Below are 18,154 nucleotides of genomic sequence, written 5' to 3'. Positions count from 1 at the left end.
AGCACATTATTGCAGAATTTCTGCTAATGCGTATTTTGCAGCAGTGTTAAGTGGTAGCAACGAAATATCAAAAGTTGAAGGTCCAAGCGAGGGCATGCTTTTTCCTCCCCCCCCCCAGCAAAACCATTGCCAGTAAAATGCTATAGGAAGCTCATTTTTTGAAAACTGCTTTCTTGTTAAAATATTCAGCGTCTCGAAAATGACACGGCATTTCCAACGTTTCCTTTCTGCAGATTGAAAGAACTTGGAAACGCCATTGGGAAAAAGGGAATTGGTGTGTCTAATGTACACTCTGCCAGTCAGCCGCTGAGACTTGGTCAGTTGCAAGGAAACCATTTTGATATAATTGTAAGAGATTTAAAACTTAAAAGCAATGACTGTTCTGCGAGCCTAAAGGAGAGAATATATGAAGCAACTGAGAACGTCAAGGTAAAGTAATAGTACATTTCAAAAGATGCTGCCTCTAGCTTTCCATGCCTCTATGATTTTAAAATACTACATAGTGTCCAGATCAGCATTGCAAGCTAAAGATGCACCTCTTTGCCTTAGCTTTGGGCACCTGAGGTGTGTATTTTTGGATCCACCTTATTTTTGAAAGTCTAAACTGTGTTTAATACTGTGTAACACTGTATATTGGGACGCGGGTGGCGCTGTGGGTTAAACCACAGAGCCTAGGACTTGCCGATCAGAAGGTCGGCGGTTTGAATCTCCGTGACGGTGTGAGCTCCCGTTGCTCGGTCCCTGCTCCTGCCAACCTAGCAGTTCAAAAGCATGTCAAACTGCAAGTAGATAAATAGGTACCTCTTCAGCGGGAAGGTAAACGGCGTTTCCATGTGCTACTCTGGTTCACCAGAAGTGGCATAGTCATGCTGGCCACATGACCCGGAAGCTGTACGCCAGCTCCTTCAGCCAATAAAGCGAGATGAGCACCGCAACCCCAGAGTCGGCCACAACTGGACCTAATGGTCAGGGGTCCCTTTACCTTTAGCTTTAACATTGTATATTAATATTAATGTTGTGTTTTAATAGTCGTAATCTGCCCCAGAACCTTAGGATGAAGGGTGGGAAATAAACTACTGTAGTAGTAGTAATAGTAACAACAACAACACAAGAAGTAATAGCTCCATGCTATTCTGCATCTGGGGAACACTGTGTACAGTTCTGGGTGCTACATTTGAAGAAGGATATTGATAAATTGGAGTATATCCAGAGAGGAGTAGCCAAGTGGTCTAGAGAATGAGCCCTATGAGGAATGGTTGAAGGTTGGAGAAGGTTAAAGGGAGCCATGATTCGTTTTCTTCAGATATCTGAAGGGCTGTCTCAGGGTAATAGCCAGAAGGCACATGGGGCCACCATCTTGCTGAAGCTAAGTAGCAATGGGTCTGGTCAGGGCTTCGACGGGAAACCACCTGGGAACTGTATATATGGAAAGAAGAGGTGATATATAAATGTAAGAAAACAAAGAGTAATAAATAGGATGGAGCAGACTTCTTCTCTGTTGCTCCAGATGGCAGGACCTAGAGCCCAGGGAAAGAAATAGCAGGGAAGCAGATTCCAGCGAAACCTTAGCAGAAACTTCCTAACAGTAAGAGCCGATGGGTCTCCTTCACTGGAGGTATTCAAACCGATGCAGAATGGTCTGGCGTAGTTGCAAGATTCTTGTATTGAACATGGTGGTGGGCTACACGGCCACCTAGGTCCCTTCTAACTCTAAAATGCTATGATTCTTCATATGTTTAACTTTTTCTCTTCTACTTTGCAGAAAAATGGTTTTATAAATTTCTATGGACCTCAGCGATTTGGACAAAGGCAGACTATACAGACAGATCAAATTGGATTGGCTTTGCTGAATGAAGAACTGGTACACACACAGAGATATAATTTGATACTTCCCTTCCTCCTAAGAGCTATTGGGGTGGGGTGGGGTTACACATAGTTCCCCTTCCCTATTCTAGCATTGCAACCATTTTGTGAGCTAGATTAGTCTGAAAGAGATGCACTGGCCCACGATCACTCAGTGAGCTTGGTGTGTGTGAGAACACGCTCTTTTTAAAAAATCAGGTTATCATTCCCTCAATTTCCATTGTTTACACTGTGAGTGTTGTTCCTTATGTAGCCAAAACAGCACTCACTGTGCAGACTTAGAGGGACTCCCAAGGTTTGCAGAAGTACATAAAAATCTTTAGAAAATGTAAAGTGGGAGGGGAAGGAACCCCAAACAGCCCATGAGGACTAAGCGTGTGCCACATTTGGACATAGGTCGCCCTTGTAAAAGTCCAATCATTCGGAATCAAAGCTGGTGCTAACATAATAAACTTTTAAGAACACATAAAGCAACATGGTATTTGCATTTACTTGCCTTAAAGGTCAAAGCGGTGAAATTGTTTCTCATGCCAGAAGATTCAGATGATCCTGTAAATCAAGCGAAGAAATACTTCCTTCAGACCGGTAAATATGCCATCTCCTATGAAACATATCGCAGGAAGAAAACCTTGCTGCGTAGTGAGGAAGAAACGTTTGGGTTTATTAACAGAAGCAATATTAAAATCAGTGGAAGCGGGTAAATAGTTATGCACTTGCGTGTGTATGTGTATCTTAAAAGGTTCTCAGTATTTGCTTTTTTAAAGATATTGATATACTGCTTAATATTCAGAATTTAATAATGTATATATAAGGTAAAGGTAAAGGTAAAGGTACCCCTGCCCGAACGGGCCAGTCTTGACAGACTCTGGGGTTTGTGCGCCCATCTCACATCTATTGGCCGGGGGCCAGCGCTGTCCGGAGACACTTCCGGGTCACGTGGCCAGCGTGACAAAGCTGCATCTGGTGAGCCAGCGCAGCACATGGAACGCCGTTTACCTTCCCGCTGGTAAGCGGTACCTATTTATCTACTTGCACCCGGGGGTGCTTTCGAACTGCTAGGTTGGCAGGCGCTGGGACCGAACGACGGGAGCGCACCCCGCCGCGGGGATTCGAACTGCCGACCTTTCGATCGGCAAGCCCTAGGCGCTGAGGCTTTAACTCACAGCGCCACCCGCGTCCCCTATTTATATATATATATGTATATATGTATATATTTATATTATATATATATATATATATATATATATATATATATATATATATATATGCAGGTTTTGGTGTCTTCGGGTGTCTTCCCGTGTAAGAGTCGGGGTGTCTGTGCGACGTTTCGACGAGGTCTCACTCGTCATCTTCAGGCTGGTGCTTTCGGCTTCTTGTTACTGGAACAGAGCAGAGTCTGGTGTTTGAGTTCCTATAAATACTGTTGAGGGGTGTGGTGTATAGCCTCCAACGTTCTGGGCAGAGAGGAAGTTCCTAGATTAGTGTGCCTTTTCTTCTTTTGTTCCTTAATTACTTGAGGGATATCTTGGGTGATTTCATGAGTGATATTCTGAATATCATTGGGTGGGTCATTAAGTGTAGATTAGTTGCTAAAGCTTTCGTGTCTTGACCTCTTGAGCTTGTGAAGAGTTTTTCTGAGAAGATGGCTGTGCTGCATTTAGTTGTGCTCTGGCTTGGCTTCGTGTATAGGGGCGAGCTATGGTTTTGTGCCTTGTGCCAGCCAGATCTGTGTAGGGATTGCAGGGGGGTGTAGCATCCGGAGGTGCCACTATAGTTTGGTTACTGGATGGAGTCTGTAATATGTCTGTGGAGAGGGTCTGGGTTTGGGTCTGGTGTGGTTGATTGGTGACGGCGTTCTGTGTGCCTCTGGTTCTGGTGTCGGTTTTTGTGGGGAGGGCTAATTTCCAGATGTCTGGCAGGCGGGACGTGTCGTCACGCTTGTTCATGTTGTGAGGGTGTTTCTCTATCTCGATGGCTTCCATGATTATTCTCTTGTGGTGATGTTCCATGTTAAAGAGCAATTTGGAATCTGCAAAATTAATTTCGTGTCCTGTTTCTTTCATGTGTTGGAAAAGAGAGGAAGTTTTTTCTTCTTTTTTGACGGCATTCTTGTGTTCTGCGATACGTGCATTTATTCGTCTGTTTGTTTGTCCAATGTACGTGGCTGGGCAGACTTTGCAGGGTATTTCATAGACCCCTTGGTTTTCCAGCTGGATTTTGTCTTTTGGGTTTCTGAGGATATTGGCTATTTTTTGGTTGGTGCAGAAGGCTGTTTTGATATTGTGTTTATGGAGGATTTTGCTGATTTTGTCTGTAGTGCCCTTGATATAAGGAAGGAGGGCCATGCCATTGTTTTCTTCTGTGTCTTGGTTTTTGGGGGGTGTTTCTTTTTGGATTAGCTTCGTAACCCTGTTTTTCTGGTATCCATTGGCGATTAACACATTTGAGAGATTCTGTAACTCAGTTGTCAAGTGGTCTTTGTCAGCCAGGCGTTTGGTTCTGGAGATGAGAGTCTTGGCTACGGAGTTTATTTGTGCAGGGTGGTGGTGTGATTGTGCATGTAAGTAGCGGTTGGTGTGTGTTTTTTTCCGGTAGATAGTGTGTCCTAGGGAGCCATCAGGTTTTTTGTAGATTAGGACGTCAAGAAAGGGGAGTTGGTTGTTGTCTTCTATTTCCATAGTGAATTGTATTTTGGGGTGTAGGCTGTTGAGATGTGTGAGGAAGCTGTCTAGTTTTTCTTTCCCGTGTGGCCAAATTACAAAGGTGTCGTCAACATATCTGAGCCAAAGTTTGGGTTTGTGTTCTGACTTGTCTAAAGCATTGGTTTCAAAGTGTTCCATGTACAAATTTGCGATGACCGGTGAGAGGGGTGATCCCATAGGTGCTCCTTCTATCTGTTTGTATCTTTGTCCATTGTGGATGAAGTACGTGTTGGTTAGGCAGTGGTTGGTCAGGTCCAGGATGTATTTGGGGGGGTTGTATTTGTTTTGAATGGCTGTCAAGGCTTCATTAATGGGCACTTGAGTGAAGAGAGATACAACATCGAAGCTCACAAGTAGGTCATCGGGATGTAGGTATTGTTTCTTTATTGTTTCTATGAACTGGAAGGAGTTAGTAACGTGTGAAGCGATGGATTCTGCATAGGGCTGAAGTTGCTTAGCGAGAAATTTAGCGAGATTTTGTAGAGGTGAGCCTATGGAGCTGACTATTGGTCTGAGTGGTGTTCCTTCTTTGTGTATCTTGGGGAGACCGTAGAGTTTGGGGCATCTGGATGATTTTTCTCTGGGGATGATTCTTAGCTGGATTTCTTCACTGATAGGAGAGGCTTTTATTTTGGATTTGGTGGTTTTTTCCAGATAGGTGGTGGGATCTGTTTTTATAGGTTGGTAGGTAGGGTCTTGGAGTAGATTTGATAGTTTTGCTTGGTAGTCCGATGTGTTCATCACAACAGTGGCGTTGCCTTTGTCTGCTGGGAGAATGATTATGTTGTTGTCTTTCCTCAGGTTGGTGAGTGCTTTCTGTTCTTCTTTGTGTAAATTGCTTCTGGGTGGTTTGCTGGAGCAGAGGATGTTGGTGACTTTAAGTCTGATTTTATTGGCTTCATCTGGGTCGATTTTGGTCAGGCTAGCTTCGACTCCGCATATGATGTTTTCCGTGGGGATGCGTCTCGGGGCGACTGCAAAGTTGAAACCTTTGGAGAGTACTTTGGTTTCAGTTGGGGTGAGGATCCTGTTTGATATGTTATGTACTGTTTGTTTCATGGGTTGTTGTGGAGGGTGGCTAGGCTTCTGGCGTTTCTCTAGTTTGTAGAGTTTGTTGGTGTGTCTGTCTGTCTTATGTGAGGTCTCAGTTTCAGCTCTCCAGACGGCTAGTTGTTTGCATTTGTCCCAGAGTGCAGGGTGGATTTTGTTACATAGTTTGAGGTGAAGAGTGAGCAGATCTTTGTTGGTTTGGTTTAGTAGGTATCTTTTCTTATGTATTTCGTTTCTGATTAGGGATAGTTCAGTTCGTTTCAGGATCCTTTCGGTAGCTGGGGTTTTAGAGTGGAATTTAAGTTGGAAGCATGTGGGAGTTAAGTTGTTGTCTCGGCAGTTGCGTAGGAACAGGAGATCACATAAGATGGTGGCTCTTCGGATTTCTAGTTTCTCGTAGGTTCTTGTCAGCTGGAAGGTTTCCTCCCCGTAGAGGTGAGATATTTGCTTTCGTAGATTTTCACGGGTACAGGAATGCAGGTTTTGGTGTCTTCGGGTGTCTTCCCGTGTAAGAATCGGGGTGTCTGTGCGACGTTTCGACGAGGTCTCACTCGTCATCTTCAGGCTGGTGCTTTCGGCTTCTTGTTACTGGAACAGAGCAGAGTCTGGTGTTTGAGTTCCTATAAATACTGTTGAGGGGTGTGGTGTATAGCCTCCAACGTTCTGGGCAGAGAGGAAGTTCCTAGATTAGTGTGCCTTTTCTTCTTTTGTTCCTTAATTACTTGAGGGATATCTTGGGTGATTTCATGAGTGATATTCTGAATATCATTGGGTGGGTCATTAAGTGTAGATTAGTTGCTAATCTAGAGTTTTTCTGAGAAGATGGCTGTGCTGCATTTAGTTGTGCTCTGGCTTGGCTTCGTGTATAGGGGCGAGCTATGGTTTTGTGCCTTGTGCCAGCCAGATCTGTGTAGGGATTGCAGGGGGGTGTAGCATCCGGAGGTGCCACTATAGTTTGGTATATATTTTACGTATTTATATATATTTTACGTATTTATATATATACATACATATATATATATATATGTGTGTGTGTGTGTGTGTGTGTGTGTATATATATATATATATATATATATATATATATATATATATATATATGCAGGTTTTGGTGTCTTCGGGTGTCTTCCCGTGTAAGAGTCGGGGTGTCTGGGCGACGTTTCGACGAGGTCTCACTCGTCATCTTCAGGCTGGAGCTTTCGGCTTCTTGTTACTGGAACAGAGCAGAATCTGGTGTTTGAGTTCCTATAAATACTGTTGAGGGGTGTGGTGTATAGCCTCCAACGTTCTGGGCAGAGAGGAAGTTCCTAGATTAGTGTGCCTTTTCTTCTTTTGTTCCTTAATTACTTGAGGGATATCTTGAGTGATTTCATGAGTGATATTCTGAATACCACTGGGTGGGTCATTAAGTGTAGATTGGTGGTAAAGCTTTCGTGTCTTGACCTCTTGACCACGAAAGCTTTACCACCAATCTACACTTAATGACCCACCCAGTGGTATTCAGAATATCACTCATGAAATCACTCAAGATATCCCTCAAGTAATTAAGGAACAAAAGAAGAAAAGGCACACTAATCTAGGAACTTCCTCTCTGCCCAGAACGTTGGAGGCTATACACCACACCCCTCAACAGTATTTATAGGAACTCAAACACCAGATTCTGCTCTGTTCCAGTAACAAGAAGCCTAAAGCTCCAGCCTGAAGATGACGAGTGAGACCTCGTCGAAACGTCGCCCAGACACCCCGACTCTTACACGGGAAGACACCCGAAGACACCAAAACCTGCATTCCTGTACCCGTGAAAATCTACGAAAGCAAATATATATATATATATATATATATATATATACACACACACACACACACACACACACATATATATATATATGTATGTGCAGGTTTTGGTGTCTTCGGGTGTCTTCCCGTGTAAGAGTCGGGGTGTCTGTGCGACGTTTCGACGAGGTCTCACTCGTCATCTTCAGGCTGGTGCTTTCGGCTTCTTGTTACTGGAACTATATGTATGTATATATATAAATACGTAAAATATATACAGTCGTACCTTGGAAGTCAAACGGAATCTGTTCCGGAAGTCTGATCGACTTACAAAACGTTTGAAAACCAAATCGCGGCTTCTGATTGGCTGCAGGAAGCTCCTTATTTATTTATTTAAAAATACAAGTGCAAGTAGTAGAACTACAATGATAAGATGTGACTTAGTTGTTTTGACAAGCTATTATATGGGCATGGTGCCCTTTTACGTGACTGCGGCAATTACTGTCACCCTTCAGTGACCCACCTTAGGTCTTTGCCCACGAAAATCTCTCCTCTAATTTTAAACACTTGCTTTTATTTCTGAACGTTCTCTGCAAAGTTTCCTTTCCATATTGCCCTTTCCTCCACGGGGCTTTTCTTTGTCGCTCTCAGTGTAACTGGAGCTCCCTAGAGAGTTGGCTGCTTCAGTGATGTAACTAACCTTTTCTTCAGACAGCCAGGAATTAATTGCTTTCCCATGCCCTGAAGAGCTGCATAGAAAAAGGGAAGTAATCATCACCTAATTGAGCAGTGAGCTGCAGAATATATACCACAGCATTACATCATTTTCAGCACCTTTTTAATGGGGGGGGCACTATTTGCAGAAAGGACCCCCCTCTCCTCACAAGATTACACATTTGCCCATGTTAGGAGGTTAGCAGAAAGGAAGTGAGTAACTGAGGGGAATGGCCGTGTCTGATAGGATCTGCAGGTGCGAGTGTTGCTGTTTTTTTCTGGGAAAGGGGTTTTCTGAAAATGTTGTTTCAGATTCTGCTGTAATGATGCTGTTCTTCAGTGATGAAAATCAAGCAAAATAAGGAAAAACTTTGTTTAATTTTTTGATACATCATTTCCCCCTTTGAGCTGAGTTGATGGACACATTTAGTATTCCCCTTGCCTCTAACACATTCAGAAGAGTGGACTCTCTCAGCATTACTTACTTGAAGCAAAAGCACATTTACCTAACATTCCTTGGTTAGAGGAATTAAGGGGTGTGTGTGGGTGACGAATTGGAAACAGAAATATTAGTTTTCTCTAAGTTTGAAATCTGAAGTGCTCCCTCTTTTCCCACAAATGTTACCACCCATGCCAAAAAGAGCACTTCTTTTTCTTAATGATTTTCCTGCTTTCCTTATGGAAATGCAACTGTTTTCATTCTCATTGCCTTCTCTGGCTCTCAGTTTCCATTGACTTCACTTGTCCTTAACGATGCCGTGATGTAGTCAAATCACATGGGCTGCATAGTGCCAGGATGATACCCTATTCCCTTGTGATCCCAGATCACCTGAAATTGCCAAGGTGGGGATAAGAAGATAAGAAGTAGCAGGAAGAAATGGTGCAGAAAGTGGAAAGGAAACAGTGAGCCAGTTTGTACGTGACACTAAGCCAAACCATGGATAAGCTAATGCATCTGCATGCAGGTAGCTGCAGCAGAAATCATGGCCGCTTTGCTTCTCACCTTGGTCTCCTGAAGCTAAGCCATGGTTTGTGTTAGTATTATGTCCAAACCCAGGCTCGTTGTTTGTCTTCCCCAGACAACCAGGAACAGCAAACCAGGAACAAACCTTGGCTACAACTTATGGTTTGTCTAGAGCAAGGCAGGTAGACTGGTGACTGGGAGTGGCCGCCAGACCACATAACACCGGTCCTGAAAGACCTACGTTTCCAAGCACAATTCAAAGTGTTGGTGCTGACCTTTAAAGCCAGGCATAGGCAAACTCGGTCCTCCAGATGTTTTGGGACTACAACTCTCATCATCCCTGACCACTGGTCCTGTTAGCTAGGGATGATGAGAGTTGTGCTCCCAAAACATCTGGAGGGCTGAGTTTGCCTATGCCTGTTTAAAGCCCTAAACAGCCTCAGCCCAGTATACCTGAAGAAGTGTCTCCACCCCTATCGTTCAGCCCGGACACTGAGGTCCAGCTCCAAGGGCCTTCTGGCAGTTTCCTCACTGTGAGAAGTGAGGTTACAGCGAACCAGGCAGAGGGCCTTCTTGGTGGTGGCGCCCACCCTGTGGAACACCCTCCCATAATGTCAAGGAAATAAACAACTATCTGAGTTTTAGAAAACATCTGAAGGCAGCCCTGTTTAGGGATGTTTTTAATGTTTGATGTTTGATGTATTTATCGTGTTTTTAATATTCTGTTGGGAGCCTGCCAGAGTGGCTGGGGAAGAAATAATAAGTTGTTGTTGTTGTTGTTGTTGTTGTTGTTTTTAAGTAAACTGGGCTGGGGGGAGGAAATGAAACAAGTAAAAAACCATCATAGTAGTTGAGATAAATATTTATCCACCCTGAAAGTGCTATTTTTGACATGGAAAAGTGGAGAGCAAATCTGCACATTAGCCTCTTTTGCTTTTAAAAGGGATCCTTTCAGTTTTTTCAAACCAATGAATGAATACAGTGGTACCTCAGGTTAAGAACTTAATTCGTTCCGGAGGTCTGTTCTTAACCTGAAACTGTTCTTAACCTGAAGCACCACTTCAGCTAATGGGGCCTCCTGCTGCCCCTGTGCCACCGCTGCACGATTTCTGTTCTCATCCTGAAGCAAAGTTCTTAATGCGAGGTAATATTTCTGGGTTAGCGGAGTCTGTAACCTGAAGCATGTTTAACCTGAAGCGTATGTAACCTGAGGTACCACTGTAAATCCAACAGCTTAGAGTTGGGGCTGCTTGAGTCTTGAAAGTCTAAGCATCTTTGCGAAGCCAAGAGGGCACAGTCTCAACTGGGAACAAACACAGAGCATAATGGACGTGGTGGAGAGGACTCAAAAGGGGGGAAATCAGTGAGCAAGAGACGCAACCAGCACCTTTCAACCACCCACTGCTTCTCATATGATACGTGGAGGAGAAACAGAAGTTGCGCTACAAAGGTGCACCTTAGAAGCAGAATGTGTAGAAGCTCATGATCAGTTTTCTCTGTTTTTCAGAGGACGCCAAAGGTACCCTTGCAATGCTGCCTGACTTCAAAGTCAGAGAGACGCTGCTGCTGCGTGCGTTGAATCGCTACGGCATAAATCACGAGGGATGCGCACGAGGGTGGCTCAGTATTCCTCACTCCATGCGTATTTTCTACGTCCATGCATATTGCAGTAAGATTTGGAACGAAGCCGCTTCCTACCGGATTAAGATCTACGGTACAAGAGTTGTGACTGGCGACCTCATCTTCTCGGGAACATGTTCTGAAAGCTCTTCGCTGAATGACAAGGTAAACAGGAGCTTGAAAGGCACGGATAGCAAATCTGATCCTCTCTGGGTCTGTTAAATTTCATTAAAATTCGAACGAGGCCTTTCATCTTCCTGGTACTCCATAAATAAACATGCTGTGTTTACAAAAGGTGCAGTCTGGTTTGGCAGAACCAGTCAGATATAGATTATTTTGCTATGCATGTTTATGAGAACCAATGTGAACTATAATGTGGTCTAGGATGTCGCATGCGTGAAATGGGATAGATCTCCTTTTGGAATAAGATGAATGGATGTCAATTCATGATGTCAATGCATTCAGGAGATTGATTGGTGCAAGTTCAGGTAACATACCCCCTTATAAATCAGAACATCCTATAATTATATATATTTTTTTTGCAAAAAATAATAATAAACCAATAAAAACCTTTACCCATGTGCATAATGTCTTCTGTAGATACTACCAGCTTGCTTTCAAACTCACCCCTATCATGAGGCCTAGAAATATGTATTTGGTTTTGTTTTGTTTTGTTTTGTTTTTGCTTAGTTTAATTGGATCTTCTAAAAAAAATAAATGGCTAGGGAGCCAATGAAATTGTATGTGGATGGCATCTCAGAAGAATCAGCACTGCCCAGTTAACACAGCTATATTTCACCTGGGCTGAAAGGCAGGGTAGAGATATTTAGATAGGTTAAAAACATAAAATAAACTCTGGATTATTCAAAATTGGGCTCCGACTACCAACCCTGGATGAGATCTTCACGTCTCGCATCTTGAAGAAGTCACATAATATTCTGAGAGATCCCACCCACCCTGCTCACAACTTCTTTGAACTATTGCCTTCGGGCAGAAGATATAGGACAATGAAAACACGAACCACACGCCTTCTGAATAGTTTCTATCCAAGAGCTCTGATTGCACTAAATAACGATCTCAAGGCCAGTGGCAAGGTTTAGTAATTAGGGAGTAGAAGGAATGAGATAGGTTTTAGGTTATGTTATGCCTTTAATAGGTCATGCTATATTCTGGATTATGTTATGTTTTATAGATTATGTTTAAATAGGATGAGAGTTCGGAGATACGTGCAAATGTATATGTGAACCCGGTCTTTGGGTGGGTGTTTGATTTTCGTTGTTGTGTATACTGTGTATATACGGACAATGACAATAAATTTATCTAAAATGCTATTTCAGAAAAATCAAAATCAGAAGACGTCATCCAGTTGGAAGCCCATGTACTCTTTAATCATGAAGTTATTTCAGCATGGCTAACATTAATTTCACATTCTTTACCATTTAAAGTGGTGTGTTCTGTGATTACGAATGGGATAAGTACACAGCCAAGTCAAACAGTTGTTTCTAATTTTGTGTTGGTTGAAGCCAACCATTTTCCTTTGCAATAAATAACTTGGAAATGTTTTCTCTTAAAGGATGGCAAGGGTTGCAATCTTATACCAATTCACCTGAAAGTAAGCTCCATTGAATCAATGGAATTGAATTCTGAGTAAGCGTGCATAGAACTGCATTGTAGGCGTACAGTAGGTATATGATTGCTTCACATTCTACGGAAATTCCACTGCCTCTCACTAGTGGCAATGTCCAAGTAGTGAAGTTCCACTCAAAAGAAGCCCCTATGGGTTAAACCACTGTGCTGCTTGGGCTTGCCGATTGAAAGGTCGGCGGTTCGAATCCCCACGATGGGGTGAGCTCCTGTTGTTTGGTCCCAGCTCCTGCCCACCTAGCAGTTCGAAAGCACGCAGTGCAGGTAGATAAATAGGTACCTCTCCGGCGGGAAGGTAAATGGCGTTTCTGTGTGCTGCTCTGGTTTCGCCAGAAATGGCTTAGTCATGCTGGTCACATGACCCAGAGAAACTGTCTGCGGAAGTGGACAAACACCAGCTCCCTCGGCGTGTAAAGCAAGATGAGCGCCACAACCCCAGAGTCGTTCGCAACTGGACTTAATTACCTTTATCTTTACATTAGTATGGAAACACTGTTTTGAATGCATTATAAACATGCAACACCAAGTGGCGACAGAGGGTAAAATAAATTATGTGCAATTTTCCGTAGTGATTCTCCCCCCTTTGTTATAACAATTTAATTTCTGACTTATTTATAGCATTTTCTCCTGTTTGTAGAACCATCCTTAGTCTGTCTATAGACTGCATTTTTCACACGTTGTGCTGAAAGCAGTTTATAAGAAGCAACCCTATGAATACAATAATTCAACAACCATTATGCATAATCAAAATTGCCATCAAAATGATAGCGTCGCTGCAGCACTAACAGTTCAACAATTCATTTTTCTTTTGAAATAGATCACAAAAAATGAAGCGAGCATGCCAGTTAATATCCCAAAATAGCCCTAAATCTAATATAAGATCTAAAGACCAGACACAGTTTTTGGGGCAGCTGTTCCCTCTTGGGGAACAGGTAGGTAGAAGCAGCTATACCTTGATGGCTAACACAGTCTCTTCCCTCCCATTACTAGTTGAGCTCTAACAGTGCAAGCCTAGCCTAGCCATGTCTACTCTGAGTAAGACCTGCTGGGGTTTACTGCCTGGTGACTGGGATTAGGATTGCAGCCTGAATCCTTGCATTTATGTTATTAGCCTTCAATACTGCATTGCAAACTGGCCTAGGAATTATTTGAAGGATGGTAATAGAAATCTCTAGAATAAGTCAATAAAAACATGTTACATACTTTCCCCCATTTTTTATAACAGGTCCATGTAGTAACAGCTGCAGAAGAAGAGGCCAATGAATATGCAATAAATCAGGTACGTTTTGGGAAATGTATTTCTTTAAAGTATTAAAGGAGCACTAGGCTTATGACATACACTTGTAAGTTACAGGCATAGCTTGATCACTGGAAAATATAAATACAGTCGTACCTTGGAAGTCGAACGGAATCCGTTCTGGCATTCCGTTCAGCTTCCAAAACGTTCGGAAACCAAAGCGTGGCTTCCGATTGGCTGCAGGAAGTTCCTGCAGCCAATCGGAAGCCACGACGGATATTCGGCTTCCGAAAATCATTTGAAAACCGGAACACTCACTTCCGGGTTTTGATCGTTCGGGAGCCAATTTGTTTGGGAGCCAAGGCGTTTGAGATGCAAGGTACGACTGTAGAAGAAAATGCCAACCCAAACCAAAAATCCAGATCTTTGTGCATTTTGCAGGGTTCTCTCGCTACCACCCTTCCTCCATCCCCCCCCCGCTGCAATCAGCAATTCCTTTGTGTTCCTTTGTTCTGACATCTCCTGGGCATGCGTAAAGGTAAAGGGACCCCTAACCATTAGGTCCAGTCGTGACCAACTCTGGGGTTGTGCGCTCCTCTCACTCTATAGGCCGAGGGAGCCAGCGTTTGTCTGCAGACAGCTTCCAGATCATGTGGCCAGCATGACTAAGCCACTTCTGGTGAACCAGAGCAGCGCACGGAAACACCGTTTACCTTCCCACCGGAGCGGTACCTACTTATCTACTTGCACTTTGACGTGCTTTCAAACTGCTAGGTTGGCAGGAGCAGGGACCAAACAACGGGAGCTCACCCCGTCACGGAGATTCGAACTGCCGACCTTCTGATCAGCAAGTCCTAGGCTCTGTGGTTTAACCCACAGCGCCACCCGCGTCCCTGGGCATGTGCTTTTATGCAAACCCGCTCCCCTTCCACAGATATGCTCACCTTACTTTTTTCTTCCCAAAGGTGATTATCCCAATGGCTGGCCACAACGTCCGCTATCCCACTAACAAAGTCGGGGAGTGGTATCGCAAAAGACTTGACCGTGATGGGCTGCAGATGCACCAGTTCAGGCTTCCTTCCTTACAGCTGAACGTGCCTGGGTGCTACCGACATCTCCTGAAGTATCCGCGCGATCTGTCGTACCGTTTTTTAAAAAGCGGCGAAGAACCGCTGGGAACTGGGGACAATTCCCCCAAAGATCCCGAAACTTCTCTTTCGGTGTCGTTTTGGCTCGATCCTTCGTGTTACGCAACTGTTTGTTTGGGGGAAATAATGAAGTGCAATCTTTAAAAGAAAAAAGAAAAGGCAGAGCTTCGCTGTGTAGAAATACGGCACGCTCAATAAAAATGGCATGGGGCTGTGTAGAAAAAAAATGGCGCTGCACCTTGGCTTGGGGAGGGGGGCTGTTCCGCCTCAGGCTGCAAAATGTATTGGACCAGATCACCCCACCTTGGACCTACTGTAACAAGACAGTGCAGGAGTACAGCCAAGCTGCCAGCCTTATGCTTCCCAAACAGGTAAACCCAACATCCCTGTGCTCCTAAATTGGACCAGCATCTAATTCTTTGCCTTATCCACACATTAAATTCCAGCTTGTTATTGCTCACCTAGCCTGCATCCGGGTATTCGTACCACAGGCCCTGCATTTCATGCAACTCTCTGGAGCTCTCCAATTTCTCTTTGGCACTGGGTGAAAACCGTACGTGCCTGATTTTTGAAATCTGGCTTTCAGTGTTCTTTTAACACTGGTCCCCCCCCCCCACTCTGCTTTCAAATCGCTTTGTTTTTATTGGCCATTATGGCAGCCTGGTCTTGGGACTTGTTTGGGGCTGAAGAGCAGGGTGAAAGTGCAGATAATGAAATGGAATGAAAAACAGAACCAGGGCTGTCTTAAGTATATGCAGCGCTAACCCTAACCCCCGCCCCCGGTTGCCCAGTCTCAGGTATGCAGGAGGGCGGAGCCAGCCTGCCACCTCAGCATCTCGCTGGCTCTGTCACCCCCCAACTTGCGGAAGAAGAGCCACAGCAGAAGAGTCCACTGTGCCGCTCCGACCGACAAGTGGGCTCTTCCCCGAACTCAACTCTCAGACCCTGGACTTTCGGCCTGGCACCCCTGAGAGTCCAGCGCCCGGGTGCCCCACACCCCTAGCGCCTATGGGTAAGACGGCCCTGAACAGAACTGTGTGTGTCACCTGCAAATTGATGGTACTAACTCTGAACTTATTCTGTCCCGGCCATTGCATCGTAGTGCTAGGAAAAATATTTGAAGTGCCCTGGACAAATCCCGCATGGTAAATAATAACAATAATTTATTATTTATACCCCGCCCATCTGACTGGGTTTCCCCAGCCACCCTGGGCATCTCCCAACAGAATATTAAAAACACAATAAAATATCAAACGTTAAAAACTTCCCTAAACAGGGCTTCAGATGCCTTCTAAAAGTCAGATAGTTGTTTATTTCCTTGACATCTGATGGGAGGGCGTTCCACAAGGAGGGCACCACTACCCAGAAGGCCCTCTGCCTGCTTCCCTGTAACTTGGCTTCTCGCAGGGAGGGAACCGCCAGAAGGCCCTCGGAGCTGGACCTCAGTGTCCTGGCAGAACAATGGGGGTGGAAATACAGTGGTCACTCAAAGCTACCTTCTGACATAGCATCATTAGGTAGGAGCATATTGTCCTCCTGACCCTCTGGCTTTTGGACTCAAGTTCCCCAGTCTTTCTTGCTGCTGCATCCTGTCAAAACCACACTCTCCTTCCTGTCCCCAGTCCCCTTTCATTTGGCTCCTCTTTTCCTCAGCTGCTTGTTTCTCTTCTCTTTCTCTTTTTTAGGTCTTTGGTTCTTCCATCCGTATCTAAGGTCTTTGCTCCCCTCACTCCATTGCCTGCTCTGCCCTTCCTTTATACTTCCAGTTCAATACCACCTTCTGCAAGTCAGGAAAATGGAGCCATTGGGTTTGACCCCAGATCACGCAGCTCTCTTTGCATAAGGCACAGGGAACACATGTGGGGGTGTTGGGTTTGAATTAACTACGGTTCAGCATATCGTCCTAAGAGACCTCCTTGTGTTTGTTTATCCACAAACTGTTGCTAAGCCCTGAGATCCTTCTAGTGCGAGTAAATGAAGAAGCCCTATATGGACTGGACTAACAACTATTAAGATAAGGCTTTGGGGCCTGGCTCCAGAATGACACATCAGAGAATTGCATTGTTCCAAGTGGGCAGTTGTGTTATATTAATAGGCTCTGACGCGTCAACACAGGCTGCGCTGCCGTGTTAGCCTATGTGAATACTAAACCGTTGTATAATGGAATGAAAATATAATGTAAACCAGGACTGGGTTTTTTGGGTTTAAAGGTCTTTTAGGTCAGTTATGCTACTGAAAATGAAATTTCTGGGTTGAGATGTATTCTGAGGTTCCCTTTCCCCTTATTCTAAGTATGTTCACCCCTCTTTCAAAGAGCTGGATAGCTCAGTGGGCTAGAGCGTGGCGCTGATAAAGCAACGGTTGCAGGTTCGATCCCTGCATGGGACAACTGCATATTCCTGCCTTGCAGGGTCCCTTCTAATTATGCAATTCCATGAAAGTCACTGTATTGCACTTGGTTCCAGCTGGTAGGCGTTAGGGCTGTTGTACACAAAAATCAAAATAAAACCTGCTAGCTTGAAATCCACCCACCTCTGATATAAGCTATAGTGCAGTAGAGTGAATGGAATTCGCATACTTGCACAGCATGATCTCCAGTTACATAATACTGCGTAATTTGCCTTATATCAATCAATAACTCAACCTACTGCATCAGCGCCTATATGGGGAGGAGACTGAGTTCCTTCATTCCACAAATGGATTCTCCATTATAGTTTAAGAAGCAACAACAGCACTGTGGCCCCCTCTGCGAGCTGCCTTACAGTTATCTTAAATCAGCAACCGAAAAGACAAGCCTTTTAAAGGACTACTCATTGCGAACCTTTTCTTTTATAAACAATGGTAATACACATCCTGTTCTTAAAAGGCACAACAGTTAGCTGTATTCCCAATGTTTTAGAGCATATCAGAGAGGCGAAGGATGTCATTGTGCAGTGTGAATCCCTGCAAAAAAATGGGGGGAGATGCCACCACAAATCACAAGCAGGATGATTTGGAATCTTAACCAGTTGCAAAAAGATTAAAAATATGATGCAAGGCAGCATATAGACATTAGTTGCATGCATTCTGCTTCATCTGCAGGTGGCGCTGTAACTTTGCAGGAACTAATGGGGGAGGGAAGCAACGCCAGCCATTTATTTAAATGACGTGTAGAATGCTGTTGGTATTATTTCAGATTTCTCCTGGGTTGATGCATCTTATTCTATGGGGTTCAGCCTCTAATTCTATTTCTAAAGGCTATAGGATTATATGAGCAAGAAGTGAGTTTTTGGAAGCACAGACTTTACCCATTACATCCCCACCAAATTTGAGTTACGGTACTGGACAGTGTGTCAGAGGGGTTCTGGACAGATGATGAATGGAGATGGAGCATCCTGTATTTTAATGGTCCTTCAGAAATGCAGGTTTGTAACTCTCAAATAAAAAACCATGGTTGACCATT

The 18,154-nt window shown here is 44.1% G+C and overlaps 1 protein-coding gene across 2 annotated transcripts in view; it reads left to right on the top strand.

The window, feature by feature from the left end:
- Positions 1-18,154, top strand: part of PUS7L (pseudouridine synthase 7 like) — a 26,673-nt gene extending 8,519 nt beyond the window's left edge. For both annotated transcript variants that reach the window (XM_082239669.1, XM_082239668.1), the window contains exons 4-9: positions 234-429; positions 1,763-1,861; positions 2,367-2,448; positions 10,571-10,848; positions 13,553-13,606; positions 14,530-18,154. In XM_082239669.1, the coding sequence (XP_082095795.1) occupies positions 234-429; positions 1,763-1,861; positions 2,367-2,448; positions 10,571-10,848; positions 13,553-13,606; positions 14,530-14,856 (1,036 nt within the window). In that variant the 3' untranslated portion in view covers positions 14,857-18,154. The remainder of the gene's footprint in view (positions 1-233; positions 430-1,762; positions 1,862-2,366; positions 2,449-10,570; positions 10,849-13,552; positions 13,607-14,529) is intronic.

This window comes from Podarcis vaucheri (genome assembly GCF_965113315.1).
Source record: "Podarcis vaucheri genome assembly, chromosome: 10".
In the NCBI taxonomy this organism is placed as follows: domain Eukaryota; kingdom Metazoa; phylum Chordata; class Lepidosauria; order Squamata; family Lacertidae; genus Podarcis; species Podarcis vaucheri.
The sequence above is the reverse complement of the archived record's forward strand: the minus strand, read 5'-3'. Positions and strand labels throughout refer to the sequence as shown.